Source organism: Archocentrus centrarchus, chromosome 6 (genome assembly GCF_007364275.1).
Source record: "Archocentrus centrarchus isolate MPI-CPG fArcCen1 chromosome 6, fArcCen1, whole genome shotgun sequence".
NCBI classification, from domain to species: domain Eukaryota; kingdom Metazoa; phylum Chordata; class Actinopteri; order Cichliformes; family Cichlidae; genus Archocentrus; species Archocentrus centrarchus.
The window spans coordinates 33,646,456-33,672,498 of NC_044351.1; the positions used below are offsets into that span (position 1 = coordinate 33,646,456).

Genomic DNA, 26,043 nt, shown 5'->3' on the forward strand with positions numbered 1-26,043 from the left:
CTCAGAAGCCGTGATGGTAGATGTAATACATTTGCAAGTTTCAAGTAAGCATCAAGAGTTTCTCCAGTGCCCACATTTGAATGGCAGATTATTATCCATGTACATCTACAATCTCACTGGGGATGCAGATGTTTGAACACCAGCAGCAGAGATTTAATCTCAAAATGCAAGTTTGAGCTTGCTGACTGTAAAAAAAGCATCCTGCTTCAACTATGGAGAGTAACTGAAACACGTTTCTCCAAGTGCAGGTATACTTTATAAACATCTACAATAATGTGGAAATTATCCCCTAACATTTGAATCCAGTATTTCTGTCATTTAGGGCCGATAACTTATGTCCCCCCCCCCTCTCTTTAATGCCAGCTCATGTGCACACGTCTGAGTACTGCACTGACCTGATGTGGGCGCACACAGCTGGAGTTCAGGTTGGGGTAGCGGGTCGCAGGGTCAATGGTGTACTGCTCAAAGTTTTTACTGATGTTCTCTGGGGTGGTCTGGGGCAGAAGACGGTAAATGCTCTCCCTGGAGAAGAACGAGAGAGATTTAACTGTCAGACTGAAGAGAAGCTTTTAAATAAAACCCAGAATAACAACACGAAGCCTTGAAGGTTGAAGACTGCCACCACAGAAAAGGTGAAGTTTTCTTTTACTTCAAAGAGATTGACCCCATGAATGCATGAAACATGCTCACACACCTCTCGGCCAGAATCTCCACAGGGCTCCTTCCTTTTGCCCAACCCTTCACCATCCAAGCGGTGTCAAAAGCAGCCAGGAAACCCCGAGCACAACCTGTGCCCATCGGCCAGAACGGCTGCAAACAGAACACATGACACACACACACACACACACACACACACACACACACACACACACACACACACACACACACACACACACACACACACACACACACACACACACACACACACACACACACACACACACACACACACAGGCTAAGCTTGGATCACAGTATGGACAGAGTGTTCAACAGCTCTCACAACACTAACAATGATAATCTTACTATAATGATCGCAGCATATGTATATATGTACCCTCTCTCCTCCTTAACGAGTGGGCCAATCTGAACAAAACTTTGCACAGACATCGTCACACATACAGCGATTATTTATGTAACAATGTTACGTTCTCAGTTTGCGTTTCTTTCACGTGTTACAGTCACAACGCTGGAATTTTGTTCCACTCACCATTCACTAAATACGGAATAAAGACTTTGAAAAAGCGCCGCAGGCCTGGAAAAAACAGGCGGGCTTTTTCTAAATAATACATTTCAAAACACTCAAGGTCACCTTACACAGGAGAGTTAACAAAAACACAATTAAGGCAATAACATATTCTAAAACTTCAAGTTTACAATATATAAAATCATTAAGATTGGAGGATTCACGTGGCAGGTGGAAGATGATCGGGGTGAATACGCCAGATTAAAAAGATGTGTTTTCAGATGGGACTGAAAGCAGAGAGAGTCAGAGACTGAGCAGGAAGGGATTAATAATAACGTCTCATACCTCAAGCAGACTATCTCCCACCAGTGCGACCAGCAGCTGGTGTCCATGTTTCTCCCTGATCAAGGCAGCGTTTTCTGAGGCGTACATGCAGGTGAAGTCAAACATGGCTACATCCGGCTGTCCGTAGTGGTTGATGGCGTAGTCGAGGGACGGCAGCTGATAGTTTGTGCCGAAGTCAGCGGCTTCACGGGCGTATGAGAGCAACGCCTCATGATTGACGTTGTCGGCACTCAGCAGTCGCTCTGTTTCCATGTAGTCCTGTATTAAAGAAGGAAGGTCGGTACTTATGAGTAAATTTGTTGTAGGTCCACAGCTGTACTGACAGAATTACAAACCCACTGTAACTCAGCTTTTTAGCCTGTTGGTTTTGACTTATGGCTTCCAACCTCAACGCACCAAACAGGCACAGTCAGCTGTAGGCTGGTGAGCATAATTTCATAAGTTGCTGGAAACCAAAAAAGCAGCTAAATGGAGAGCGAGCAGCGTCTTTGTACCGCGGGGTAAATTTCTGTGTCAGGCATGTATCAGAGGTTCAACAAAGCTATGAAGCAATGTTGTGTTGGTGGTGTGTTTTTAGCCTGTTCTACTGCACCCAAGTGGACCAAGAATTAGACTGATGAAATTATCTGTTTTTTTAGTATGCATGTAACCACCATTAAAACCTTTATAGCTGGAGGTCCTTCATCAACCAGCTGATCAACAAGTGAAGAAAAGAGAAGTTCGTAGCTGCTCCGTCCACCGCTGTTTGTTTTACACAGTGAAAAAAAATCTGATGTTAGGCTACGGAAGTTAAAATAGGCCGATGAACTGTTAATAAGATTATCTGATTACGCGATTAATCGATGGAATAATCGATAGAATACTCGATTACTAAAATAATCGATAGTTGCAGCCCTAGAGCAGAGTAACAGGCAGCTTTATCCCACCTTCTTTATCAAAGCAGCAACACTGATGTTCAATAAATAAATATTTATGAAGACAACTCAGAAACGCATTTTAAATTTCTGATGAAATCTAATCCAAAAAGCAGGTTCGGCACACAGAGTGTGTTTGGTGAGTCATTAGGAGCGATGAGGCCTCTAAGGTTCGTGCCACATGTGAGCAGGCTATGGTGCAGCTGACGGCGGGGGCGTCATTCAGCACTAATGGGTAATGTAAGATGAGAGCGAGACCACCGAGAGCACAGGTTTTCAACACGTATGTATCAACTTATATTACTCATGCTGTGGGGACCTCATCATGATAACTTATATTAATGGAAATCATTCATTTTTTTAAAGTAAAGATTTGATTGATGGTTGTGGTTCAGAGACTGTTACAGCAGGTTTACGGTAAGTTTCCGGGATCTTAATGAAAATCTGTGTAATGTCCTCTGAACTGATGATAAAGGTGCGTCACTGCCCTCACATGTATGCCAGTGCATCACCAACACTAATACTCTCCTGCATTATGTGTATTTTCAGATAATTGGCTTGGCAGAAGCTGCCTGTGAGGGTTCCCAGCAGCCTAATACAGTCCAGTCTACGACCTGATGCAATTGTAATAACCGCATTTATACCAGCTAATCTTTTAATGGGGGGGGGGGGGGTTGCAGACATAGAAGGCCGGTGAGAGAGCGTGAGCATTTAAGCAGAACCCTATTCATCCTCCTCCTCTATGGAGACCCGTCACTCACTGGTCTGGCGAGCACGTACGCATTCCTGTTTGGGAAGTGCCTTTGAATCTTGGAACCAGAGCTAACCGCAGAGAGAGGGTGTGAACTGTAACCCATTGCAGTCTGGAAAAGGCCAATCCAGGTCTGCGTGTCTGATTAAACCAAAGTCAGCTGAGTAAACTTACATTAATGATGACCCCTTTGTCCAGCAGGCTCTGCTTTTTTGCTGTCATGACAAAGTAGTGGGTGTTGTCCTTGTAGTAAACTATGTTCTCCAAGTCAATTCCTGCAAACATGAGCATATTTACTGAACAGAGGAGTTTCTGCACAGGAAGGAGCAGCATTTAGAGTGGGAGAAGCTCTCATTTCCCACTGCGACCTCCTTTCCAGACTCACCCGTCTCCTCTTTGAGCTCCAGAAAGAACTTCTGGTTAAAGATGAAGGCCACGCCACTTATTTCTTCTACTTTGGCCTCTGCTGTGGTGTTCCTATTGACAAAGTTAGCAGTTATAGCGATGGCCAACTTCCCACGAAACTCCTTGCGACTGAAACCTGCAGAGAGATTACAATAAATAAATACAGACATATATAAGCAGTGAAAAATGCAGAGTAGCATTATCATAAAGGAAATTCATCTTAAAACAGCCCACACAGGTTCAAATCACTCAAATAGTGCATTATTTCCTGAAGTTGGCATATCAATACCACAGGAGGGTTCAGGAAAGTTCATCCACAACTGAGTATGATAAAAACTAAAAGCTGCTTCATGTCGTTTTGGTCTCACTGCGGGAACACGTTGTAAGCCTGTTCCTGATGGCCTGACTGTTCTGGATGTTTTGTAAGGCATACATTTAAAATGTAAGTAGGTCCAAGTCCATTTAGCGCTTTGCACACTAGTAGAAAGAGAGAGGGTAGTGATTTGAGAATCAGAGGAATGCATTGCACCTTTTTGGTGTTTGTTAAACTTCTGGCTGCAGCATTGAATGAGCTGCAGTCTGAACCTTCACTAAAACCTGTAAAGACAATAATTTAAGCTGCTGAAGAAGTGAACACGATTTTCTGCATCTGCTTCAGAAAAATATTTTTAAAAACGGTAATAGGCAGGCAGCATGGTGGTGCAGTAGTTAGCATTGTTCCCTCACAGCAAGAAGGTCCTGGGTTTGAATCCAGGCTGGGGCCTTTCTGTGTGGATTACTCTGGCTTCCTTCCACAGTCCAAATACATGTACGGGGTGAGTCTAAAGAGGCTGTAGATGTTAATGTGAGTGAATGGTTGTCTGTCTCTCTGTGCCACTCGTGGCAGATTGGTGACCTCTCCAGGATGTACCCTGCCTCTCGCCCAATGACAGCTGCGATAGGCTCCAGTACCTTCATGATCCTGCATTGGATACGCAGAAGAAAATGGATGGTGGCTAAAAATAGGCTGACTTTGTAATCAGTCCATAACTGATTTAGGACTGAAGATTTAGGCATCAAGCTTTCTAGATAGGTGGAGACTTTTATTCTTCTTTTCTTTGGGGGTGTAAAAAAACTATTTAGCTCTTCTGAGTTTGACTGCAGGAAGTTCTGGCACATCCACTCACTGATTTGCTTAATGGCACTTTTTAAGTGTAGGGGACTGCAACCATGTGGTGACCTAATATGTAGCGTTGTGTGTCATTTACATAATTATGACAAGAGATGTTATAATAGTCTTCTGATCAAGAAGTTATTCCATATACAAATAACGTTCCAGAGATTTTTCCCCCTCTGGAATTTCGGCTCACCAAAATTGAAAGCATTATCAAACAGGGGGTAAATGGTACTAGGGTAAATCCCACCCTGGTACCATGCAAATGTGGAATTACTCCATGTCTAGACTGAACCAAATATCCATTTTTTTCTATTAGATGATTGTAATAATCCAATTTAGAATATTCCTTGACAGGGGAGAAAGGTCCCTGAGCAACATGCTGCTGAAAGTCCAGTATGTGTTCAGTTTCTCAGCAGTCATGGAGACACCAAACCTTCAGGAGGATAATGCTTACCACTGCCATCAGTCATCTTTATAGGAATGCACAGCACATATACGCCACACACACTTACACACAAGCAAAAACACACGTTAGAACATTCACACTGACAGAAAGCCAACAAAGCTCTCCAACAGTTCATGAACCAGAACACCCCCTGACTGCATACACACTATTAAACTTCCAGCTGAAACTATGTCAACAGGAAATGCTTTACCAACTGACTGAAAGCAGCCTTGCACCACCTCACCTCATTTCTACTAACAAATGGAGCTTTGACTCCTGAAATGTGCACCATTCCCATCTGTAACCTCTGTTCCTTTCTCACCATCTAATGTGCTTTTGCGTCCGTCGGCTCCAATCACCACGTCGAAGTCAAAGTCCGAGACAGGATGGCTGGAGGGTCGGACCTCTGCTCGCCACCCGGGACCTGCGGAAGAACATGCGTGATATTCAGAGACAGCGTGAGCGAACATCTGCAGGAAAGTAGGATGACGGTGACGACCGCATCCCGTGTCTCTGCAGTGTTTCCTGTTGTCTCTGATGTCATGTTCAAGTGCTGATTTTAAAGAGAAAACTTGGGGTTGGATCTCAACTACCCCCTCAGATGGTTGTGTCATGTTCCTTGTTAAAGTGTTAAAGTGAGAAAGTTGTTGGACGTGCTATTTTAAGACACTCAGAAAACCCAGCACAGAGTTGAAATAAAACTTAACAGCATGCTAAGTTTATCATTAGTCTCCACACGGTTTGTTACAAATTGTCCTCATGTGATCATTTTCACATACATTGTGTGCAGGACACTTTCCTTATATAGCCAAGATATGCAGGCGAGTGCCAGCATGTCACTGCCACTCACGACCCTTTAACATACAGATAATACCACACACACATACCCAGCCCAACCACACTTGTCTGTCAGTATTTGTGAAGATACTGACATGAAACATTCTTTGAAACGGCCTCACGGTACAGAAATGTCCCGACTCACACGCTGTAATCCTGAATTTGCTCATGATGGTATACTCACTGACATCTGTCTGCTCCTCTGCTGGCTCCACCAGGTTGATGAACTCCACATTGACGTGAATCTCCACACCAAGGATCAAGCTCACTTTTAGCAGCATCAGCTGAAGCTGGCGGATACCTGGAGCAGGCACACACACACACACACACACACACAGGAATATGCTGACTTTGACTGTCAGGTGGCTTCACTTGAGTCACTTAGCAATAATTAACATGTAAGAGTGTCTGTGCGATGCACCTCGCTAACCGCACTGGCTGTTATAATATAATAACTAAGCACTCCAAACATAGCTTCTGGCTCAAAAATCAAACCGATGTGTGACATCACAATGACGGCATCCATCTTTTAAATAGAGAGCCACTGTAACTGTAGCATGGATGAGCAGGGGGGAAATATGGCATTTAAGTTTATATCAGATACACGTTTCTGCGGGGAAAAGAAAACAGGAATCTAGTTTACCGACGCCACTGCGCTGCAGTTTATTGTCAGTTATTGATAAAATTGTTTTTTCTGCTTCTGAAGCAGGACAGGCCAGATAAGTATGAGAACTACTGATCTAAAAACGGAGTCTGGCTGCTGCTGTGACTGAATGAATCCAAAGCAACAAAGACAAGAACACCGTGCTGGTGTGAAGCTGTCACATTATTGCTGCTGATACAAAGCTGGTGTAACAGACTGCTGCAGCCAAACAGACCACATAACATCACAGAGTGCCGATAGCAGATACTCGCAGAACCATGTCAGCAGACTCTCAGTTAGTCAAAGTTAAATTCATACATAGTCTGCAGTGCAAGTTTTTAGAATAAAATGATGTGAGATTTAAGATTTAAGATAGTGTTTATTTGTCACATGCACAGTTATACACAGTACAATGCACAGTGAAATGTATTTTGTACCTGCAACCATATATACACACACATATAAATAAGAATAAAAATTTTAAAAAAAAGTAATTCACACTATACACTATACTCTATATACTATACACTATACACACTTTTATAAATTATAATATTTACATTGTGCAATAATGGTCCAGTTAGGGCTCAGAGTTGAGCAGACGGATGGCTTGTGGGTAAAAACTCTTCTTCAACCTTTCAGTCTTAGTCCTCAGGCAGCGGTAACGCCGGCCTGATGGGAGCAGGGAGAAGAGAGAGTGTCCGGGGTGGCTGGGCTGTTTTAGGATCTTCATGGCCCTCAGCCTGCACTGCTTGGTGTAAATGTCCTGCAGGTTGGGGAGGGTGGTTCTGATGGTCCGTTCAGCTGAACGAACCACCCTTTTTAGGGCCATGAAGTCCTGCTTGGTGCAGTTTCCCATCCAGGTGGTGATGCTCCCACGCATGATGCTCTCGATGGTGCAGGTGTAAAAGTTCCTGAGCACCTTGAGTGGGAGCTTGAAGTCTCTCAGCCGCCTGAGGAGGTAGAGACGCTGTCTGGCCTTCTTCACAGTGATGTTTATGTGATGAGTCCAGGACAGGTCCTGTGAGATGGTCACTCCCAGGTATTTGAAAGTGTCCACTCTTTCCACCTCAGCACCACTGATGACAAGTGGATGGTAGTCCCTCTGCTGCTTCCTGCTGAAGTCCACGATCAGTTCCTTCGTTTTGCTGACGTTGAGCAGGAGGTGGTTCTCCTGGCACCAGTTCTCCAGGCGGGAGACCTCTCTCCTGTAGGCTGTCTCCTCATTGTGAGAGATTAGTCCCACAACAGCAGTGTCGTCAGCAAACTTGATGATGACGTTGGACTCTGATGTGGCCTCGCAGTCATGGGTGTACAGTGAGTACAGCAGAGGGCTGAGCACACAGCCTTGGGGGGATCCAGTGTTGAGGGGGAGGGAGGATGAGGTGAGGTGACCCACTCGTACCACCTGTGGTCTGCTGGTCAGGAAGCTGTGAACCCACCTGCACAGGGATGGGCCCAGGCCCAGGTCCAGCAGCTTAGAGACCAGCCTGGAGGGAACTATGGTGTTGAATGCTGAGCTGTAATCTACAAACAGCACTCTCACATAGTTCCCCTTACCAGTGTCTATGTGTGAAAGGGTCTTGTGGAGGAGGAAGGATATGGCGTCATCTGTGGATCTGTCTGGCCGGTATGCAAACTGTAGTGGGTCGAGGGTGGTGGGCAGTGAGGAGGTGATGAATGTCTTGATGAGTCTCTCAAAACACTTCATCACCACAGAGGTGAGCGCTATGGGCCTGAAGTCATTGGGGCTGCTGGGGTGTGGTTTCTTTGGGACAGGGACTATGATGGACTTTTTAAAGCAGGTGGGAATCACACACAGTTTCAGTGAGAGGTTGAATATCAGTGTAAACACAGGTGCCAGCTGGTCAGCGCAGGTCTTAAGGACACGTCCACTAATACCGTCTGGTCCAGCCGCTTTCCTGGTGTTTACACGTCTAAACGCCCTCCTCACGTCGCGCTCCGTCACAGTGAGTGTCTCCGCCCCTCCGGCCGGGAGCGCAGCGGGCTGTCGGCTTCCCGACTCAAAGCGCGCAAAGAAGATGTTGAGTTCATCAGCCAGAGAAGCGTCGGCACTCACCGGGTGTGTGTGTGGTGCTTTGTAGTCCGTGATGGTGCGTAGTCCCTGCCACAGTCCCCTGGAGTCAGACTGTTGTAGTTTCTGTTCCAGTCTGCGGCCGTAGCGATGTTTAGCCTCTTTCACCGCTCTGCGGACGTTGTATGATGCAACCTTGTAGTCCTCCATGTTCCCAGAGGCGAGGCCGGAGTTGTAGGCAACGGTGCGGGACCTCAGGCGTCGCGGACAGATTTATCCACCCACGGCTTCTGGTTGGGAAAAGTCCTGATGGTCCTCCTAAGTGAAGTGTCTTCAACAACTTTCCCAATAAATCCACAACAGTTTCCGTAAACTCCTCGATGTCTCCGCCCGCGCTGCTGCGAAACATGTCCCAGTCGGTTGAATCCAACGCACCCTGCAGAGCGGCCTCTGTTTGATCAGACCACCGTGTCACTTCTCTCACAGCAGGGGGTTCCTGCCTGAGCCGTTGTTTGTATTTCGGCATGAGAAGCACAGAGGTGTGGTCAGACTTCCCAAAAGGCGGAAGAGGCTTTGCTTTGTAGCCCTCTTTGAATGGAGAGTAGCAGTGGTCTAGGGCAGTGGTCCCCAACCTTTTTTGAGCCGCGGACCGGTTTAGTGTTAGAAAATATTTCCACGGACCGGCTTTTAAGGTGTGGCGAATAAATACGTCAAAATAAATGATACAACCATAACCAAGTGTGATATTTTCTACGTATAATAATAAAAAACGGGAATCCACTTTGTATTCGTATGCAACTCTATCAGCAGCGTTCTCGTAACATCCCGCCTCAACATGAATAACAGGCTCTCTGCCCACAGCGCTCCCTGGTCAGCTGTTAGAGCCATGGTAAAACATGCCTTCAAAATAAGATACACCGCAAAAACAAATACAGTAGAAATCACCTCAGACGGATTCAAATGGCCCGGTTTGGGGTCTATTATCGAATTTCGCTGCAATGGCTTCTGCTTCATCTATGAATTTGCTTCTGCAAATTTTATAATCTGAAATTTTACTCGTAAGTGCAAGTTTGTAGCTTACACTTGCCACGATTGTCCCCGGTGAAATGAACTGATATAAACACTAAAACAATTTCCAGGCGTTGTTAGTGTGTGTGTAGTTGTGCATGAACGAGCCGATGCATGGAAGTGGGCGGACAGGAGCTGAGGAGGGTTTTAGCGCTAAACTCATCCAGTTTATGCGATCACATTTAACTGGAAATTTATTACAATGGGACCAGATTTTTCATCCGAGGTAGGTGAATATCCGACGGATTTATGTGATGATTTTATTGGAATTAATGTTAGGAAAAATCAGGACCTGCAGATGCCATCCAACTAGAGCGAAAACCCGATTTGTGCGACTTCGACTTAGGTGATTTTTACTGTATAAAGCGCATGAAAAATACAACTCACCATAACACTGAATCAGTGTAAGCCCCCTGAGCTTGTTTCTCTGATACTCATTTTTGCTGGCTTCTGGTTTGACTGGGTTCGGCCGATTTCACATGGAGCGTGGCTGCAGAGCCGTGGTGTCAAGCGCTGGAGAGTCAGTTTGATGGCTGGGTCTACCTCACTGCTATCCTCGGTGTTGATAAATAAAAATGGTAAATGGACTAGTTCTTACATAGCGCTTTTCTACTCTTGTTGAGCACTCAAAAATATAAAGAAGCGTTATGTAGGTCAACCAACCGATTTCGTTAGACAGGCCTGAAGCTTCTGGGTTTAATTTTAGCGGTGACGTATCATGTGAGCAGAAACGTCTTGACACGTCAAGAGGAAGTCATGGAGGGAAGTAACGGAGCGAATCCGCCCATTTTTCAAAATAAAATATAGTTTAGGTGCAGATAATAAGTAAAACGGAAATAATTTAAGTTCTTTATTCTTTATGTGCGGCCCGGTACCAAATGTCCCACGGCCCGGTACCGGTCCACGGCCCGGGGGTTGGGGACCTCTGGTCTAGGGTCCTCTCTCCTCTGGTGGGGCATTCGATGTGTTGAACTCCGGTATCAGCTTTTTCAAGTTTGCACTGTTAAAGTCCCCGGCTACGATGAGAGCCGCATCACGCTGGTTAGCCTGATAGGTGGAAATAGCCTCATGTAGCTCGGATAGTGCAGTGTTTGTGTCCGCCTGAGGTGGAATATAGACGGCGCTGAAGATGACCGAAGTGAACTCGCGGGGCAGGTAGTGGGGGCGGCATTTCAGGGTTAGGAGCTCCAGGTTAGGTGAACATGATTGTTTCAGAGGGACAACATTCCTACTGTCACACCAGTTGTTATTAATCATTAGGCACCTACATTGTTCATATACATGTTTGGACTTACTGTGCTCCAGAATGAATTAGGGACTTAATCCCAATGGAACGTAAGACTTCTGTCAAATCAATTGATCAAGAATGTGATTCCCATACCAGATCGGTCAGGGCCCGGGTTAATCCGGACAGAAAAAGCAGGAGTGCAGAGGTGAGAGGAGGGACTTTAAATGTGGGCACTGTGACTGGTAAAGGGAGAGAGCTGGCTGATATGATGGAGAGAAGGAAGGCAGGTATGTTCTGTTTGCAGGAAAAACCTCTTCACAGGATACAGAGTCACACGTCCACTTTTGTGAGCCTGCTTTTGGTTTTGTGGCACAATAGTGATTTACCACAAACACACACACACACACACACACACACACACACACACACACACACACACACACACACACACAGAGTACACTTACCCAGAGGCAGGAACCATTTACATTTATGGCTTCAGAGTATTTTGCATGTTATCTCTCTCGAAGCACTAGTGCTGTGCAAGTCTGGGTGATTATATCTTTGGCCACACTTGCTTTATACTCTCACACCTCTGCAGGTGGCACAGGGATTTAGCATTTAGTTAGGATGGTTCAACTAAGGCGTCAGAAGCCTGGGAAACCATTAATGTCAATCACACCTGTATGTGTGTGTCTCAACCTGCACACACAATGGCAAAGGCAGCAGCCACTCTAGGCGAAAGGCCAATGATAACTTTTAGCCAAAGTATGAGACCGCTCATCCAGGCGATGTCAAAGTTGGCACGTCAGTTACACAATACACTCAAGCCACCAAAAACTCAAACCAAAATAAGAGCTTTGACACGATTTCCTGAAGTATTTTTATAATTTAATAAACTGGCAGACAAGCAGAGCAACAAAATTTTAATACAGAGCTTCTAACTTTTGGTTTTATGGCTCAAAACCTTTTTATAAAATAAGAAAATTTCAGGATTATACAGATACTATGGGATATGCTTTGTTTCCTACTGAAGTAATTTAAGACCTACCCAATTCATAGTTTTAGAATGTGCTCGATCACCTCAAGTAACTTTAAAAAGGAGCTGAACTGTTAAATCATAAACTGAAGCTATTTGACCTGAATAAAGTCCAATCTGTCTTCCTTTCTACAGAGCTAAACTTGAGGAGGATGCCTAACAGTTTAAGCTTCAGTCAACTTCCTGAGTTTGCTGTGTCACCTTATGACAGCGTATTATCATAAAAAACAAAAACAAATGGAAGGAAAGAAATAAAAGGTGTGTCTGTACTCACTGATGTGGTCGATTGCGCCAGCACAGAACTTTCCGTAGAACTTCTTGGCCCCGAGTCCCCTGAGGTCGTGAATGGTGTAGGGCCAGAGGTGGAGCACATTGTTCCTGGAGAAGGTGTCTCTCTTCTCGATCACCACCACCTTGCAGCCCAGCAGAGTCAGCTCGATGGCCGTCCGCAGGCCACAAGGACCGCCGCCAATGATCAGACACTGAACGGGATTAAAGTATTAGTATTCAGCCTCCTGAGAAGATGCAGGAATAACTGCAGCATAATGTCTGCCCGCCTCTTTTCATCTTTACTAAACTATAAAATGATAAAATGAATTCACTGAGCGGGCTGAAGGCAAACGCCCACTAACATTAACCGAAATGTTCTCTTACAAGTTACTCAGTGTATGAGTTGAGGTTGTGAATCAACACACCTAAAATATCAGTATGACAGCTTGACCATACACCGATGACTGAAGTTCAACCCTTAATGCAGATGTACTGTTCACGGCCGGAGTGGGAAAGCACCGTTCCAGCAGCTGAGATTATCTTTTTAATCACGGTCAGAGTTTCATTTCCAGACTGGCACGCAGCCATTTTACAGTTACACAGGAAGTTATCTGACAAAACTATTTGAACAGAGATTTGGTAAATTTTTGTTCGAGTGTTTATATTTCTCCCTTCACAGAACTAAGAACTAGACATTCCCAAACTGCCAAATCCTCTGCCCTCATTTTGAGTCTAGATGCAGTTTTAGAAGAGAGATTGCCCACCCACCCTCAGGGCCACCATTTTTTCTCCTGGAAAAAAAAAAAAAAAGTCTGGAATAATAGTTTAGCTGTTATTTTTGGCCAACCCTCAGCCCAGCCCTTCTGTGTTAATCTCCCCTCTGAGAGTCTCTGGCCTCATTTCCCTCCAGACTTCTTATCTTCTCCTTCAGATACGAGTTTCCAACACAGCCTTAAACATGTTAAGAATATTTATAGATTTATGGTGAGAAAAACCACATGACAGAAAATACCAAATATGAGATACTTACAGCATCACCCCAATACATATCTGAACTTTTATAATGTGGCCTATAGTTTCCCTATACAAGCTAAGAGAGTGTGTGTTTATACATAGTTAATTTTGCTTATAATTTTATAATTGCAAGTTAATTTAAGAAATAATTACCTTGAACAATGAATCCAATAAATGTGGCCAGGACCAGTCTTGTGATCAGCACACATGCACTCACCCAGGTATGATGGAAGACACCTTGTGTGACCATAATCACTTTTTTACCCACATGTCTACAGACCATTGCCATAGGCACCTATCGCTCCATGTACAATGACACAGACGTTCCCTCAGGTTGCTCCTCAGGGTTTCCTTGCATATTGCACTAATGCAGGAGCATCAGTGTCAAATATCCATTGCTGCACTAGTAGGAAGGCTCATTTGTTCCTATGATCGGGTGTTTACTGCTGTTCCAATGCATTTAACACTATCAAAACTGAACCACTCAACAAAACTAATCTGCTAATATCGCACAACAGCATCAGACCCCTCAGAGAGCAGTCAGACTTGGTTTCTTACCCTCGTGCCTTGGCAGGCTTTATTGTGGTTGTAGACCTTTTGCTGTGCCCTTTTGTCCAGTTTGGTCCACAGGGCTTTGACTTTCCAGGAGCTCACTGCCACCTTCAGTGAGTTGTAGAAATTTCTGTGGTCCAGGGGATCCAGCTCCAGCTGCCTGCACAGGATGCTGAAAGCCTGCAGAGTCCCTTTGCAGGTAGTTGCCTGGACAAAGTTCTCAAATAGCTGGCCGGCCTGAGCCGTACGCTCATCCTCTGTCTCACCCATCTGCGCCGATGGTGACCGGTGTCCAATCTTCTTTAACACTCGCTGTTTGCTTCCACTTTTGCTTCCTGGTTTCTTTCCTCTCCTTCCAAACTGTGAGCACGGGCCTCCTCACATCTGCGCCGAGTTTAGCTGCATAAAAGAAAACCGATTTTAGAAACAGACCGGGGAAAACCATGTGACACAGCACTCAAAGAACCCTTTGGATTTGTAGGAGTTTAACTTCCAGGTAGAGTAAAATTAATAAAAATAAAAACTTGCTTTGGGGCAAAGTTGGAAAACTTCTTGAGATTTTTTTTTTGGATTTAGCTGGTGATTCTATACATACAGTTTTAATAACCTGGTGATTACTGAAATAAAAATTTAGTTAATGCTTCAAAATAAATGTCCACATTAGGGCCTGCAGGGATTTCAATATTTCTCCCAAGTAGCAAAATTAGCTTCAAGGACACTCCATGTGACCGGTGATCTGTATGTCTCTGAACAGAATTCCAAGTTTTTAAATGGGAAATAATACCTAAGAATTGATTCCTGCACATATTACTCCTTATAGCACAGCTACTTCACATAGATTATTTTACTGTTGTGTTGCGATATCCCACCATTAAATGTACACAGGGACCATGAAGAAGACTTAGAGTCGATATGCATTGGTCTATTTTTGTGCTCCTAGAATAAACTTGCTATATAATTTTACAAAAAGAGATTCCCCCAGCAACCCTTTCTCACACCGAGCTTGCATCTGCCCCACCTGTTGGATAAGCCTTTAGAGCCTTGCGGCGCTTCCTTTTTTCACTCGATTGGACATCTGTAACAGCCTGTGACCAATCCATTCTGTTTACAACACAATATTAGCAGCAGCTAGCAGTAGTGCTAACACAGCACAGACTGCTAACAGCAAAGAAAACAGCAGTTTGGAGGCATTTCAGCTTTCTTTGCATGTTTGGCACATACCCAAAGCAAAGACGAAAGCGTTAGCTCGTGCATCCCTAGTCAACATGATGCCCTAAAGTTGGTACACAAAAAAGTATAAAAGCAGGGTCACGTTTCAGATGTAAGGAATCTGTCTACAGCTCGCACTGAAAATAAATTGCAGAGGTCAACATGTTGCTTCATATAGCCAGAGTGTCATGTCCAGGGACTGGCACTAACAGCACGTCCCTGTACAGCCTACACCTCCACCCAGCAATAAGCCTGTAGAGTTCAAACAGTCGTTAAAAAAGCTGCAGATATTTTCCCTTCTCCAGTCCCACTGACTACCTGATAGGATTATGACCGCATGTGCATTTGGAGGGTTCAGCTGAGCAGTCATGGGAGCAGCTCAAATAATGTGGTTGCAGAAATACAAAGAACACACTTTCAGTTACAATTATGAGCCAGCAGCAACTCGTTGAGCCTCAAAATGTGGAAGAAGTCTATTTTACATAAGAAAACATAGTTTGAATTCGTAGTCTGTACTGTTTCACTGGACATCCTCTGTCCCAAACCCATACAGCTTTCTACTGAATGGAGTATGTGAACATTAAGTTTAAATGCTCATCCACCCTGTAAAAGCTTATGACTGGCTTTGTCGGGAAATGCCTTGGAACTCGTGGCAGGGATATTTAAATGCTTGCAAATATTGACAGACTAATTTAAATGGAAACCATTATTTTCTGTCATGCATATACTGTTCAAATAGTGGATTCCCATAGTAAACATGGAGAGTATTTGTAGCTTTGTAAAAATAGGAATGATTTTAAAGTTTTATTAATATGCTAATTTTCAGTAAGGCACAGTTTCATACTCTAACTGAACTCTTCACCTGAAATGTCATTTACAATTCAAGCGCTTTCAGCGCCAAAAGCTGTTTCAGATAATTTTAGCAGATCCAACACGCATCATTTGACAGTTAAATTCTGCTCTTCGGCTGACACTGCACCCGAGTTCAAACTACTGACACTTCCAAACATGTACGCCACATATCGTTAGCCTCACAGCATAAATGCTTAAGTCATATTTTGGCCAAATAAAGATTTCTGCCTAAAAGAATCTACAGTGTTAGCGAAGTACAGTTAGGAGGACTCTCATATGTGATATATGTTTGAGCTGCGTCACATTTCAAAAACCAAGTTGTCTTACAGAGTCTGACTGATGCCGGGCTTTTAGGGAGGATTCTGGTACCAATTTTAAGAGTTAAAAAAATAAAGTGACTGACTAATATAACCAGGACAACATTTAACGATATTTATCTGCTGTGTCACATTTCTCCAAATCGACTGGAAGACGGTGGACAGTGTACTTCATACCATTTATTTTAGATGCCTGGTTACACTTTATTTCACTGATTATAATCTAATGTATCATGTTGTATCATTATTGCTGGGTAATTTTATCTATAAGAGTCTAAACCGCTTTACAAAACAGTTATATAAAAAAATCAATCTTTAAACTCTGTGCAGTGCACTTGTCGTGCAGTTGCCCCCCCCGACTCGTGTGTGCTGGAGCCGCTGTGCTGGACAAACTATGCTAAATTACCCTAAACATCTTTTTCTGTGCCACTTCTTCCACAAACTAACTGTAATAAGTCAAAATCTCCAGCTCTAATTTTTTACTCTTAAAATTAAATTTTAAGAGCTTTCAGAATTACACTGAGTTTAACTGCTTTCAGCACTTTAAAATTTAAGTATATAATAAGCCTTGTCCAATCTGGATATACTGTAATGGTTTCAAAAGTAATCTTTATTCTATATCCCAAACTCTACCCAGCAACAGGCTCTCAAATTATTTGAAGTTGAAGCCAAACATTTTCTGGATAACATTTCTGTCAAAGTATCAGATCCCAGTCGCTGGAAGCCTCTCTGCATTATTCTCACTGTTACGGTCATGGAATCTGTTTTCCTGGAGGAGCCGGGAGAGGGATTGCATTTCTTTCACTCACAGACGAACGCCGACGTGCACGTACGCAACACACAGCATAACAGACCTGAAACAGAATCACCTGAAAATCTGTGCGCGCATCCAAGTGTGCGTCACGGCAAAGGAAAGTGCATGCTGCTCAAGCACAACACCTGGTGGGGCCTTCGCCTTGTGCCAGTCACATACGCCACACTCTGCAAGAAACACGCACTTTCCATTTAAATCCTTGAGTGGGCCCGAGGGGGGGGGCTCAGATCTCTGCTAACTAACAGTTTGGCAGCACACAGTAGCCTCTCAATTACTATTTATTCCTCTGCGCACACAAGCACACAGACACACACACACACACACACACAGACACACACACACACACAGACAAACACAGACACACACAGACACACACACAGACACACACACACACACACACACACACACACTTTAGACACTTCGTGCCATTTCAAGTCCTGGAATGATGAAAGTTTTCCAAAGCTTTGTTCCTTGTTTTCCACATAAATTAAATCACAAATCAATGATATTTGGCTGTTTGACTGCCTCAGCAAAAAAATACTAATACCTGTTTCACATTAATCATGCTTCCTTATCATTTCTATTGCAAAAGGAAATTGAGACACATTGAGCTTGGAGCAAAATCAAATCAAGGAATGTGTTTGGAAACGGCATCCCGATGAAAGCTCAGAAACGGTCCTGCTTGTTTTTTTGGCTCTGACAGCTCCCACTGACCAGCTGGGTCAAGAGAAAAATACAGGAATGTTATGGGAAAGATCACGACCTTGGAAGCTGCATTACTACTGTATATAACCACATCTGGCAGGGTGCATTATGGGAAGCTTCGTACAGGAAGTGGTTAAGTTGGCGTCTCCTTCCATATTCATTTCTGTATATCTGTATCAGTCTGCATATCCAGGCCTGTTTTCAGCTGAGTCACAAACCAAAACAACACACACAGATGCATGTTTACAGCCTTTTTTTTGTTTTGTTATTCATTCCAGCTTTTGTGTCAAGACGGATAAAGTTTGAGGTGCAACGTCATACTAAAGTATTATGTTCCAGTGAGACGTTTTTCAAGACGGACTGACCTGCTGCCTGTTTTTCCTTCTTTTCAGTTAAAAACTTTATTAATAAAAATAATAATTTCAGCTGCCTTCAAGAGTAGAGCTTCCATTTAGTTAAATATGAGAGAAAAGAGCTTACAACTATTTTGCCTTCAGCTTAGTGTCCTGTATCCGGCAGCCTGTAAGTCACACCTCCCTATTGAAACCAAGCATTCATATACTGTTTACTTCTATTCCTGAGTATTGAACGAGTGACCTTTTAATTAAATCAGTCATTTTAGTAGCTTCAGGTGTCCACAATGGTGGTTTGATATGCAATACAAGAGCACTTACGGCTAGTTATTTATGCACCGTATGTAAACAGAGTGGGTTAGGGATACCATCCTGATATATGTTAAAGGCATGTGTATGTGCACTTGTACAAGCACAGAAAGAAAATGTGTGTGTTTAAAGTAGGAAACTCCTATCTTAGTCAGATCAGGCTCTAAATCCTCCATTTCAGAATGTTTTTTCTACCCTCGCCTCTGTATGATGTCAATAAGTGTGGTATTAATATGATAACCATCTAAGGAACACAGCTGGCTGTGCATAGCACCCCACCCACCAGGCTCTGGTTACAGGCAGCAGCCAGTGAGAAGACAGGTGGCTTAAAAGGAGCTTATTTCAGGCACAGGATGAACTGAGGGGCTGAAAACGATGATTATTTGGAACTGCGAATCATGCAAAGTCTTACAGAAGAGTCCAAGAAGAAGAATGAAGCTGGAAATTTGCCCTATTCAGAGGCACGTTACAGTTCCAGCATCTGCAAATATGCTAGAGTCCAAGCAACGTAAAGTTCATCAGTACAAACTCAGCGTAAACTTGCTATACTTCAACTTCTGTGGTGTCTGTATAATCTGCGTTTGCCACCAAATATATAAAATAATAACCTCACTTTAAGATTGAACTAAATCACAAAGGCTAATGTGCACGTTCAGCATTTAAATACAAAAAAATTTCTTCTCTAAACACATTTATAAATTTGGTTTGGTAGGTCAGAGTTGCAAAGTTTTTAAACCCATCGACCGAGGGGAGGACGGCGTTGTGTGAAATTTAATTCAGTGTAATGTAGCGCCATCCCTCTTTGAGCCACTGCTCAGTTAGCAGCTGGTCAGAGAGCAGCTCAGCATACAGAAGGAGAGGAGATGGAGAGCGCTACCAGTTTATTTTTTCCCCACGCTGTGAGAAAGCACTGTGGACATATGGCAGTAAGACAGCATCAAATCATACTTAACCTCACTTACATACAGCTATGAATAATTTAGCCTGTCAGTGGATGTACAGACAAACAGGTAACTCAGTTTTTGTGCATTTTAGCTGAAAGACAAATGGGACTGAGGACATAGCAGCCACGGCTCTCACCTCGTCAGAGGAATTAATGTCTCATGAAAGGCTCTGACTTAATGATGAAGCACAATCGATGCTAAACAGATAAAAAGACTCTTTTGCATCACCACGCTGTTCAAGACTTTACTACACACTTCAGCTAAAAACTATATGCTTTTAACGATATATTGTTTCTGAAATACCGCATTATTCTTTGTTTTGTTTTTTATTGTTTACTGTCACACTTGTGAAAACTTTCCACCGGCAGAGTCTGCAAGTTTTGCCTGAGCAGAAGAAAAAAAAAAAGCCAAACGCTCGTGCACGCCTAATGAACCAATCACCACGACTCTTTGCACTGACCTGCATTCATTAACATATCACAGAACAAAGCTATTACCTGAGGAAACCATTTCAATCTCTGAGACTAAGTAAATTATAACAGTAAAGTATAACAATTGTCCAGGAAGTGTCCAGGAAGTCAAAAGAGGTCAGAAATCAGAACTGTTTTCAATGCATAGAATCCAACATTGATGTGGAGAAACAACAAGTACTGAAAGATTAAAGCCTTCAACTTCATCAAAAAATTTGGAAGATGTGGACAATTTTGGGGGTGATGGATTTCAGTCTGAGGGCTTTCTGGACGAGCTCACATGTCGCTCAGCCGAGCAGCCAACACGGACACAGTCAAATCTGAGATTATGTCTGGCAAAGTATAACGTAGCCTTAGTAGCCAAATTTCAAGATACTCCCTCCAATCGTGTTTCCAGTTTCTACACCGGCAGGCAGACAAAGGATAAAATCATCTTATTCTAACAGAACAGCCGTGATTCGCGGGTTAGCACGGGAAAGGTAAACCCACGCCTTAATGCATTAAGTTCAACTTTCACCAACAATCAAGCACAGCATGAGGTGACAGATGAAGTGATTAAACCTATTTTAATAATCTGCCATAAACAAGCATGGTGTAGAAGGATTATGAGTAAGCTTTTCATTTGTAGGTCCCAAGATTTTGTTTTAAAAATTAATGACTTGCCACAACAGAACTGTAGTTGTGTAAAGTCAAGGGCCTTTGCATGAGTGTTTATGAGCATATGCCAGAGAAGAACCAAAGCTGAGGCAGCACGGTCCTATCAAGACAGACCGGACAACAAGAGTGGAAAACCGAGTGAGGAAAAGGCAGAAAAACAGGGAGAAAGACAAACTGGGAGTGTGAGGTTCAGAAAACTACGGTCTAGATTCTTTTGTTATGAACTTTATGGAATTTAAGTCGGACCAGAGCGCAGGGCTTGTCCAGGAGACAGCAGCAGGGATTGGCTGTGAAAGCAGGAAACATGAACAGCTGGAATGTCAAAGAGTTGAAGTGTGGACCTGCTGTCGTCTCGTAAACACACCACACAAAGCCTACCCCAGCACAAACTGACCACAAATAAGGAAACATTAAACTGTGCCAATAAAAAAATAAATAAAAATGATTAGCATAGTTATATCCAAGATGAAGATATGATGTATGGCAGGGTTGATGGATCCAACTGCATGGACTGAGCTCAACCCTCTGAATACAAAAAGGCTTTAAGGGCAATTTTACAAGGAAAGCAAATTTCCTTCTTCCTCCCACGAGCCACTCTCAGCCTTCTGTGTTTGCAGTGCATCATTAGTTTGGATCGCTGCTGTAACATCAACAGACTGAATCCATCATAATATAAGAACAATTTCTGCACAGGAATCCAATGAAAATAGACACCCCCCCCCCCCCCCCCCCCCCCCCATTACATCAGTCCCTGACCTAGGAATGAAAGAAATCTATTATTTTAAAAATAATTCATTGTTTTCACAGCTGTCTGCATGAATATATCAGCTGACTTTTAAACTCCTTGCTGTTCCTGAGATGTACATCAGCTGGAATTTCAACTCATTTTTCCCCTTTTTCCAGATTCACACAACACAATCTTAACAATACATCTTAAAATATCCCAAAAATCATGTCCCTTCATGCCTGCTATGCTGCCAGATTTACATTGTATATCTGCAATAGTTTTGTTTCTTTGTTTTTAAACTTGACCACAAACTGCTCAAGTGAGTTGACATGACTGAAAACCTGATGCGTTCCCTATGGGCTCCTTTCTTTCTGTACTGAGGTTAGTTTGACAGTGTGAGTGTAAAAGGTCAGAGCTAATAAACAGTCCTCTCAGGCCAAAAGCATGAGCCAACGTTTCCTCAGATTATTGCGGTTTGGACAGAAACAATCTGAGCTGACAAATTTGCACAAGAGATAAGACAAGGAGTCATAATATCGTGTGTGCGTGCAGTTCAGACTTGTCCCGTGACGAGGCTGTCACCTCAACTTTTCCATAAAACGTTCCCACTGTTTTTATTCCACTTTCCAATTTTAAATTTTGTGCCTCGAACTGAACAAAACATTTGAGACTAATATATTTTATATTTTCATTTTATACTTGACCCTCCCTCGGCAGACCCTTTCTAAAGAACCACAGAATCATACAGTTGTTACTGCTCGCACTGCCGAAAGCCTTTCTGGAGGACAGTATCTTATAGCCACATCAGTTTAGCCCACATCTGAAAGCAACACGCCCATACTTAACCTCCAGATAAGGAGCTCAAAGGGGGGGACCAGACTCCTCATCAGCTACATATTTGGTATTCCCTGGGTAGCAGACCACAGCACAGTGAACTAGGTCATTATGTGAAAGTAGAGGATGTAGGTAAAAAGGCCTGTGTGTGTTTTTAAGTGGCCTCGTAAGTGTTAAATTAAGCTGCGGTATAAAGTCAGCTAAACTGCACGATGTTAAGACTTCTTAAAGAAGAGCTCGAGCTGCAACTTGTGCTGTGTGGCCCGACCATTGAATCTGTCATACATGTCATTTTAAAAGTAGTCGTACAGCAAGCAACAACTTTCAAGGCAAAAAAAATAAATAAATACACAAACACTACAAACACTGTACTAGTTAATGCACCGTATTTGTCTACTGTTCCTGTTAAACTATAAACCAATTAAAAGGGGAATAAGGAACCAGGCGTTTGTTATGATGATGTAATACTGTTTTACTGATCTCTGTGCACACTAATTAAAGGTACATTAAAATCATTCACTGCTGAATGAGGTTAAATATGAATCAGTCTGTCATTTCTCTGTCCTGTGTGCAGAGCTTCTGCTACACACAGTTACAAATTTTACAAATTAGTAGCGCCTTTAACCCTGTGAAACATTCAATTGTGCTGAATCGCCTCCCACTGGGTGGTCCATCTTTTATGTACAGTCTATGTTTTACACCTGTGATTTTTACAACCAGTCCAAGGACGACCACAGGAAGAATAATAAGGTTAAAACATTCTAGTACATGCAGGCAACAGCCCTCAGGTTCCAACTGTGATCTTGAGCATGTGCACTCTGTCAGTCAGATCTATAACTGTGCAGGACAACACCTGAGCCCTCACAGCCATGTTTGCATTCCTCACCTGCATGAAACACAGGCTTCAGGCGACACGAGAGATGATGCAGAGCACCGTCTCACTGCAAGCTGCACGATCGGCAATGAGTGCATTAAGAAGAATATTTTGCTATAATCTTTTAAAAATACAATCATTACATATCACACACTCTGAGTTTGCTTTAACAATATTTTCCTTACCAGATTTACAATGCTAGGAGAGAGGTTTACAACTTTATCAAATAAGAAACGTGTTTATAGCTGCATATCTGAAGATACTGCTCCTGATTACACCACATAACTTCTTACATTTCTCAGTGTCCTCCTTAAATACTGTATCACATGGATTAAGGAAACATGAGTCAGCGCTACTAAAAACAGTTTTTCTTGATATATTATTCATGCTGATCACAGCTTAAGAATTAAAGTTCCATGAATATCGACAACCACAATGAACACAGCAGTGAACACAGCAGGCTCTAAGGCACGAGTCAAACAAGCTGAGCTCAATTCTGCTTGTATCTCTTTATAAGCTTATTGGTGTGCCCTCCACAACAGTCCCAGTTTCTCATGTGGCCCCTTGAGAACTGCCCGCTCCTGCTCTGAGGGTACAGCTGAGAGGGCAAAGGTCAGTTATACACCATTTCGAGTTTCACAGAAACTATGTCTGAATTTCAGTCAGCAACAGAGTTACTGGCTGGGCCAACATCTTATCTGACAGGTACAGATTTATTTGTGTGAGGAATGAAAGCATTCAAAAATCTGACCCATCATTCTTCCCTCGTCTCCATCTTAAAGATAAAACGAGCTGCATGAGGAGCAAGGGAGAAAAGGGAAGTAAGATTTGCATCTAGTCTGGTTCATCACATGTAAATACTAAGGCAGTTGAAAGTTCCAGATAGTCACAATTCAAATGGATGCAAATCAGAGTCATGTGCATAGAGAAAGCAAATAAAAACAAGTCCAACATAAACACACTCAAAACTGAAAAGAAGAAACAGCACCTGCTCTCAAACTCAGAACAGTGCTGACGGGTTAATGCAGTCATCACACTTAAACTAAAAGACCAAAATACAAATAAATTTTGATCAGCTCTTTATAAGAATCCTAACACTATTTTCTAAAAAAAATATTTTCTCAAAGAACAAGAAAAACAGTGATTATCTTTAAAGATGCACTGAGATCCTGATGTTGACCAGAGCCAGAGGCAGCAGCTAACTGTTAGCTCATGGCAGACTGGCTCACGCATGAATGAAACAGATTTACTCTCAATGCAACACTAGATAAGACACTACCCAACAGCAGTAATCCACTACTACATAAGCCATATGATTTACTCGTTTCCTTTGCAGGTTCCTTTTTCAAGGCCTGAATCTCTTCTTTATGATTAAAACTAAAAAAAAATGTGCACCATGCCATTCGATGTAAACACATTACAGTCTGTACATACCAGCACAGGGTCCGAGAACTCTCAATGAGGTTTGTCCTTCAGACTTAACGGGGATCTACAGAATATATATAGGAGGATAATAAAGTCTGTATTCACCAGCCAGTCAACTTTCAGAGTTTAAATTGAACAGCTGAAATTTCCTTTTAGGGATGTCCTATACCACACTGGGTTTGTTTCAGTGTACAGAGTTTACTAATAAGGGCTCACTGTTGTTAGTCATCTTTGGTACAAAGGTTGCACTCAACAACAGGGGAGTGTCCAGACACCTGGTAAACAGCGATAAAACTGATGTGACCGTAAAAGGAAAGGTTTAGCAACCTAAATGGCCTAAATTGGTATTGCTGAGATCAGAAGCATCACAACATGTTTTATAATATCAGCTGCTGTATTGACAGGGAACACCACAAACAGCTGAAAGCAGTAGGAGGTAAATGGACCTTTGTTATGGAGGGGTCATTCCATATGAACTCAACCAATGGGTCCCCAGGTCACATCTCAGATTTAAGTGAAAAATATTTTGAAAGTACCTCTATGTGTATAATGAACACATGCAAAATTATAGGCCTCAGCTCCAAAGGGTTTCTGAGATATGGCCCTCCAAACATTGGGTGCCGTGCCCTATATTTGACCTTGTGAATCATGATTTTCAAGTTTCTAACATTTCAACAGGTAATATCTCCCACATGAATATGCTTAGCCTGAAAATTGGTGTCCTGGGTAATTTGGGGCCAGACTTTCAGAATCTGACATCCTGAATGTTGTATCTTCTCTCCTTCAAGTTATTAACCCCTTAAAACCCAGGCGGGAAAAAAAAAGAAAAAAGAAAAAAAAAAAAAAAAAAAAAGAAAAAAGACTTTTTTGCTTGTTTTGCATGCCCAGTTGGGCACCTGGGCAATTGCTTCTGTAACTTCTGTAGATTTCGGCTGTAAACAGCTGAAACAAACAGCAGTGGATGGACCAGCTACAAAGTTCTCTTGTCTTCATGCTGACACTTGTTGATCAGGTGGTCGAAGGACCTCCAGCTGTGTCCCAGTAAACGTTTTAATGGTGGTTACAGGAAAAAGTGCCGCTGCTAGAAAAACATCTCTTTTTGCTCCACCTGAGCTCCCCCCCCCCCCCCCCCCCCCTCCAAATCCATCGCAGTGACGGAGAGCTTTAACACGGCTGATGTGGATGAAACGCTCCACTTACACGGTGGCACCTGAGCTGCAGTATAAACGAAGCATTGAAGCAACAAATTAGTGTTGAGGATTTTTTTTTTAATAATTGAATTATTTGAGTTACTCGAGGAATCGTCGCAGCCCCAGTGTGATGTGCTGAGCTCAGTCCTGCTGGGAAACATGCATTCATGTGGATGTTACTCTGATGACCCCCCCCACACACACATAAACTTTGTTTCAGACCACGTAGCATTAATTCACCCTGCGCCACAACAAGACTTACTCAAGAATGGTCTGAACAACAAAGATCTCAGTCTGATCAACACTGAGATGTGCTGGAAAAACAGCTCCATGGAAGCCCCACCTTGCTACTAAAGCTGGGCACACACTCAACAACTATCTGAAAGGTTCTGAGACAGCACAGCTCATTCCACTGACTGCAGCAGACTGTGGTCTTTGACAATCAGAGAGCACTAACAACTGACGCAGTCCACTACACAAC

At 43.0% G+C, this 26,043-nt stretch overlaps 1 protein-coding gene across 2 annotated transcripts in view; it reads right to left on the bottom strand.

Moving 5' to 3' along the window:
• Positions 1-26,043, bottom strand: part of mical2b (microtubule associated monooxygenase, calponin and LIM domain containing 2b) — a 57,622-nt gene that overhangs the window by 25,584 nt on the left and 5,995 nt on the right. For both annotated transcript variants that reach the window (XM_030731602.1, XM_030731601.1), the window contains exons 2-10: positions 13,889-14,281; positions 12,321-12,528; positions 6,221-6,337; positions 5,522-5,623; positions 3,579-3,734; positions 3,368-3,468; positions 1,529-1,786; positions 695-810; positions 396-522 (exon numbers count right to left, since the gene is read on the bottom strand). In XM_030731602.1, coding sequence (XP_030587462.1) covers positions 396-522; positions 695-810; positions 1,529-1,786; positions 3,368-3,468; positions 3,579-3,734; positions 5,522-5,623; positions 6,221-6,337; positions 12,321-12,528; positions 13,889-14,152 — 1,449 coding nt within the window. In that variant the 5' untranslated portion in view covers positions 14,153-14,281. The remainder of the gene's footprint in view (positions 1-395; positions 523-694; positions 811-1,528; positions 1,787-3,367; positions 3,469-3,578; positions 3,735-5,521; positions 5,624-6,220; positions 6,338-12,320; positions 12,529-13,888; positions 14,282-26,043) is intronic.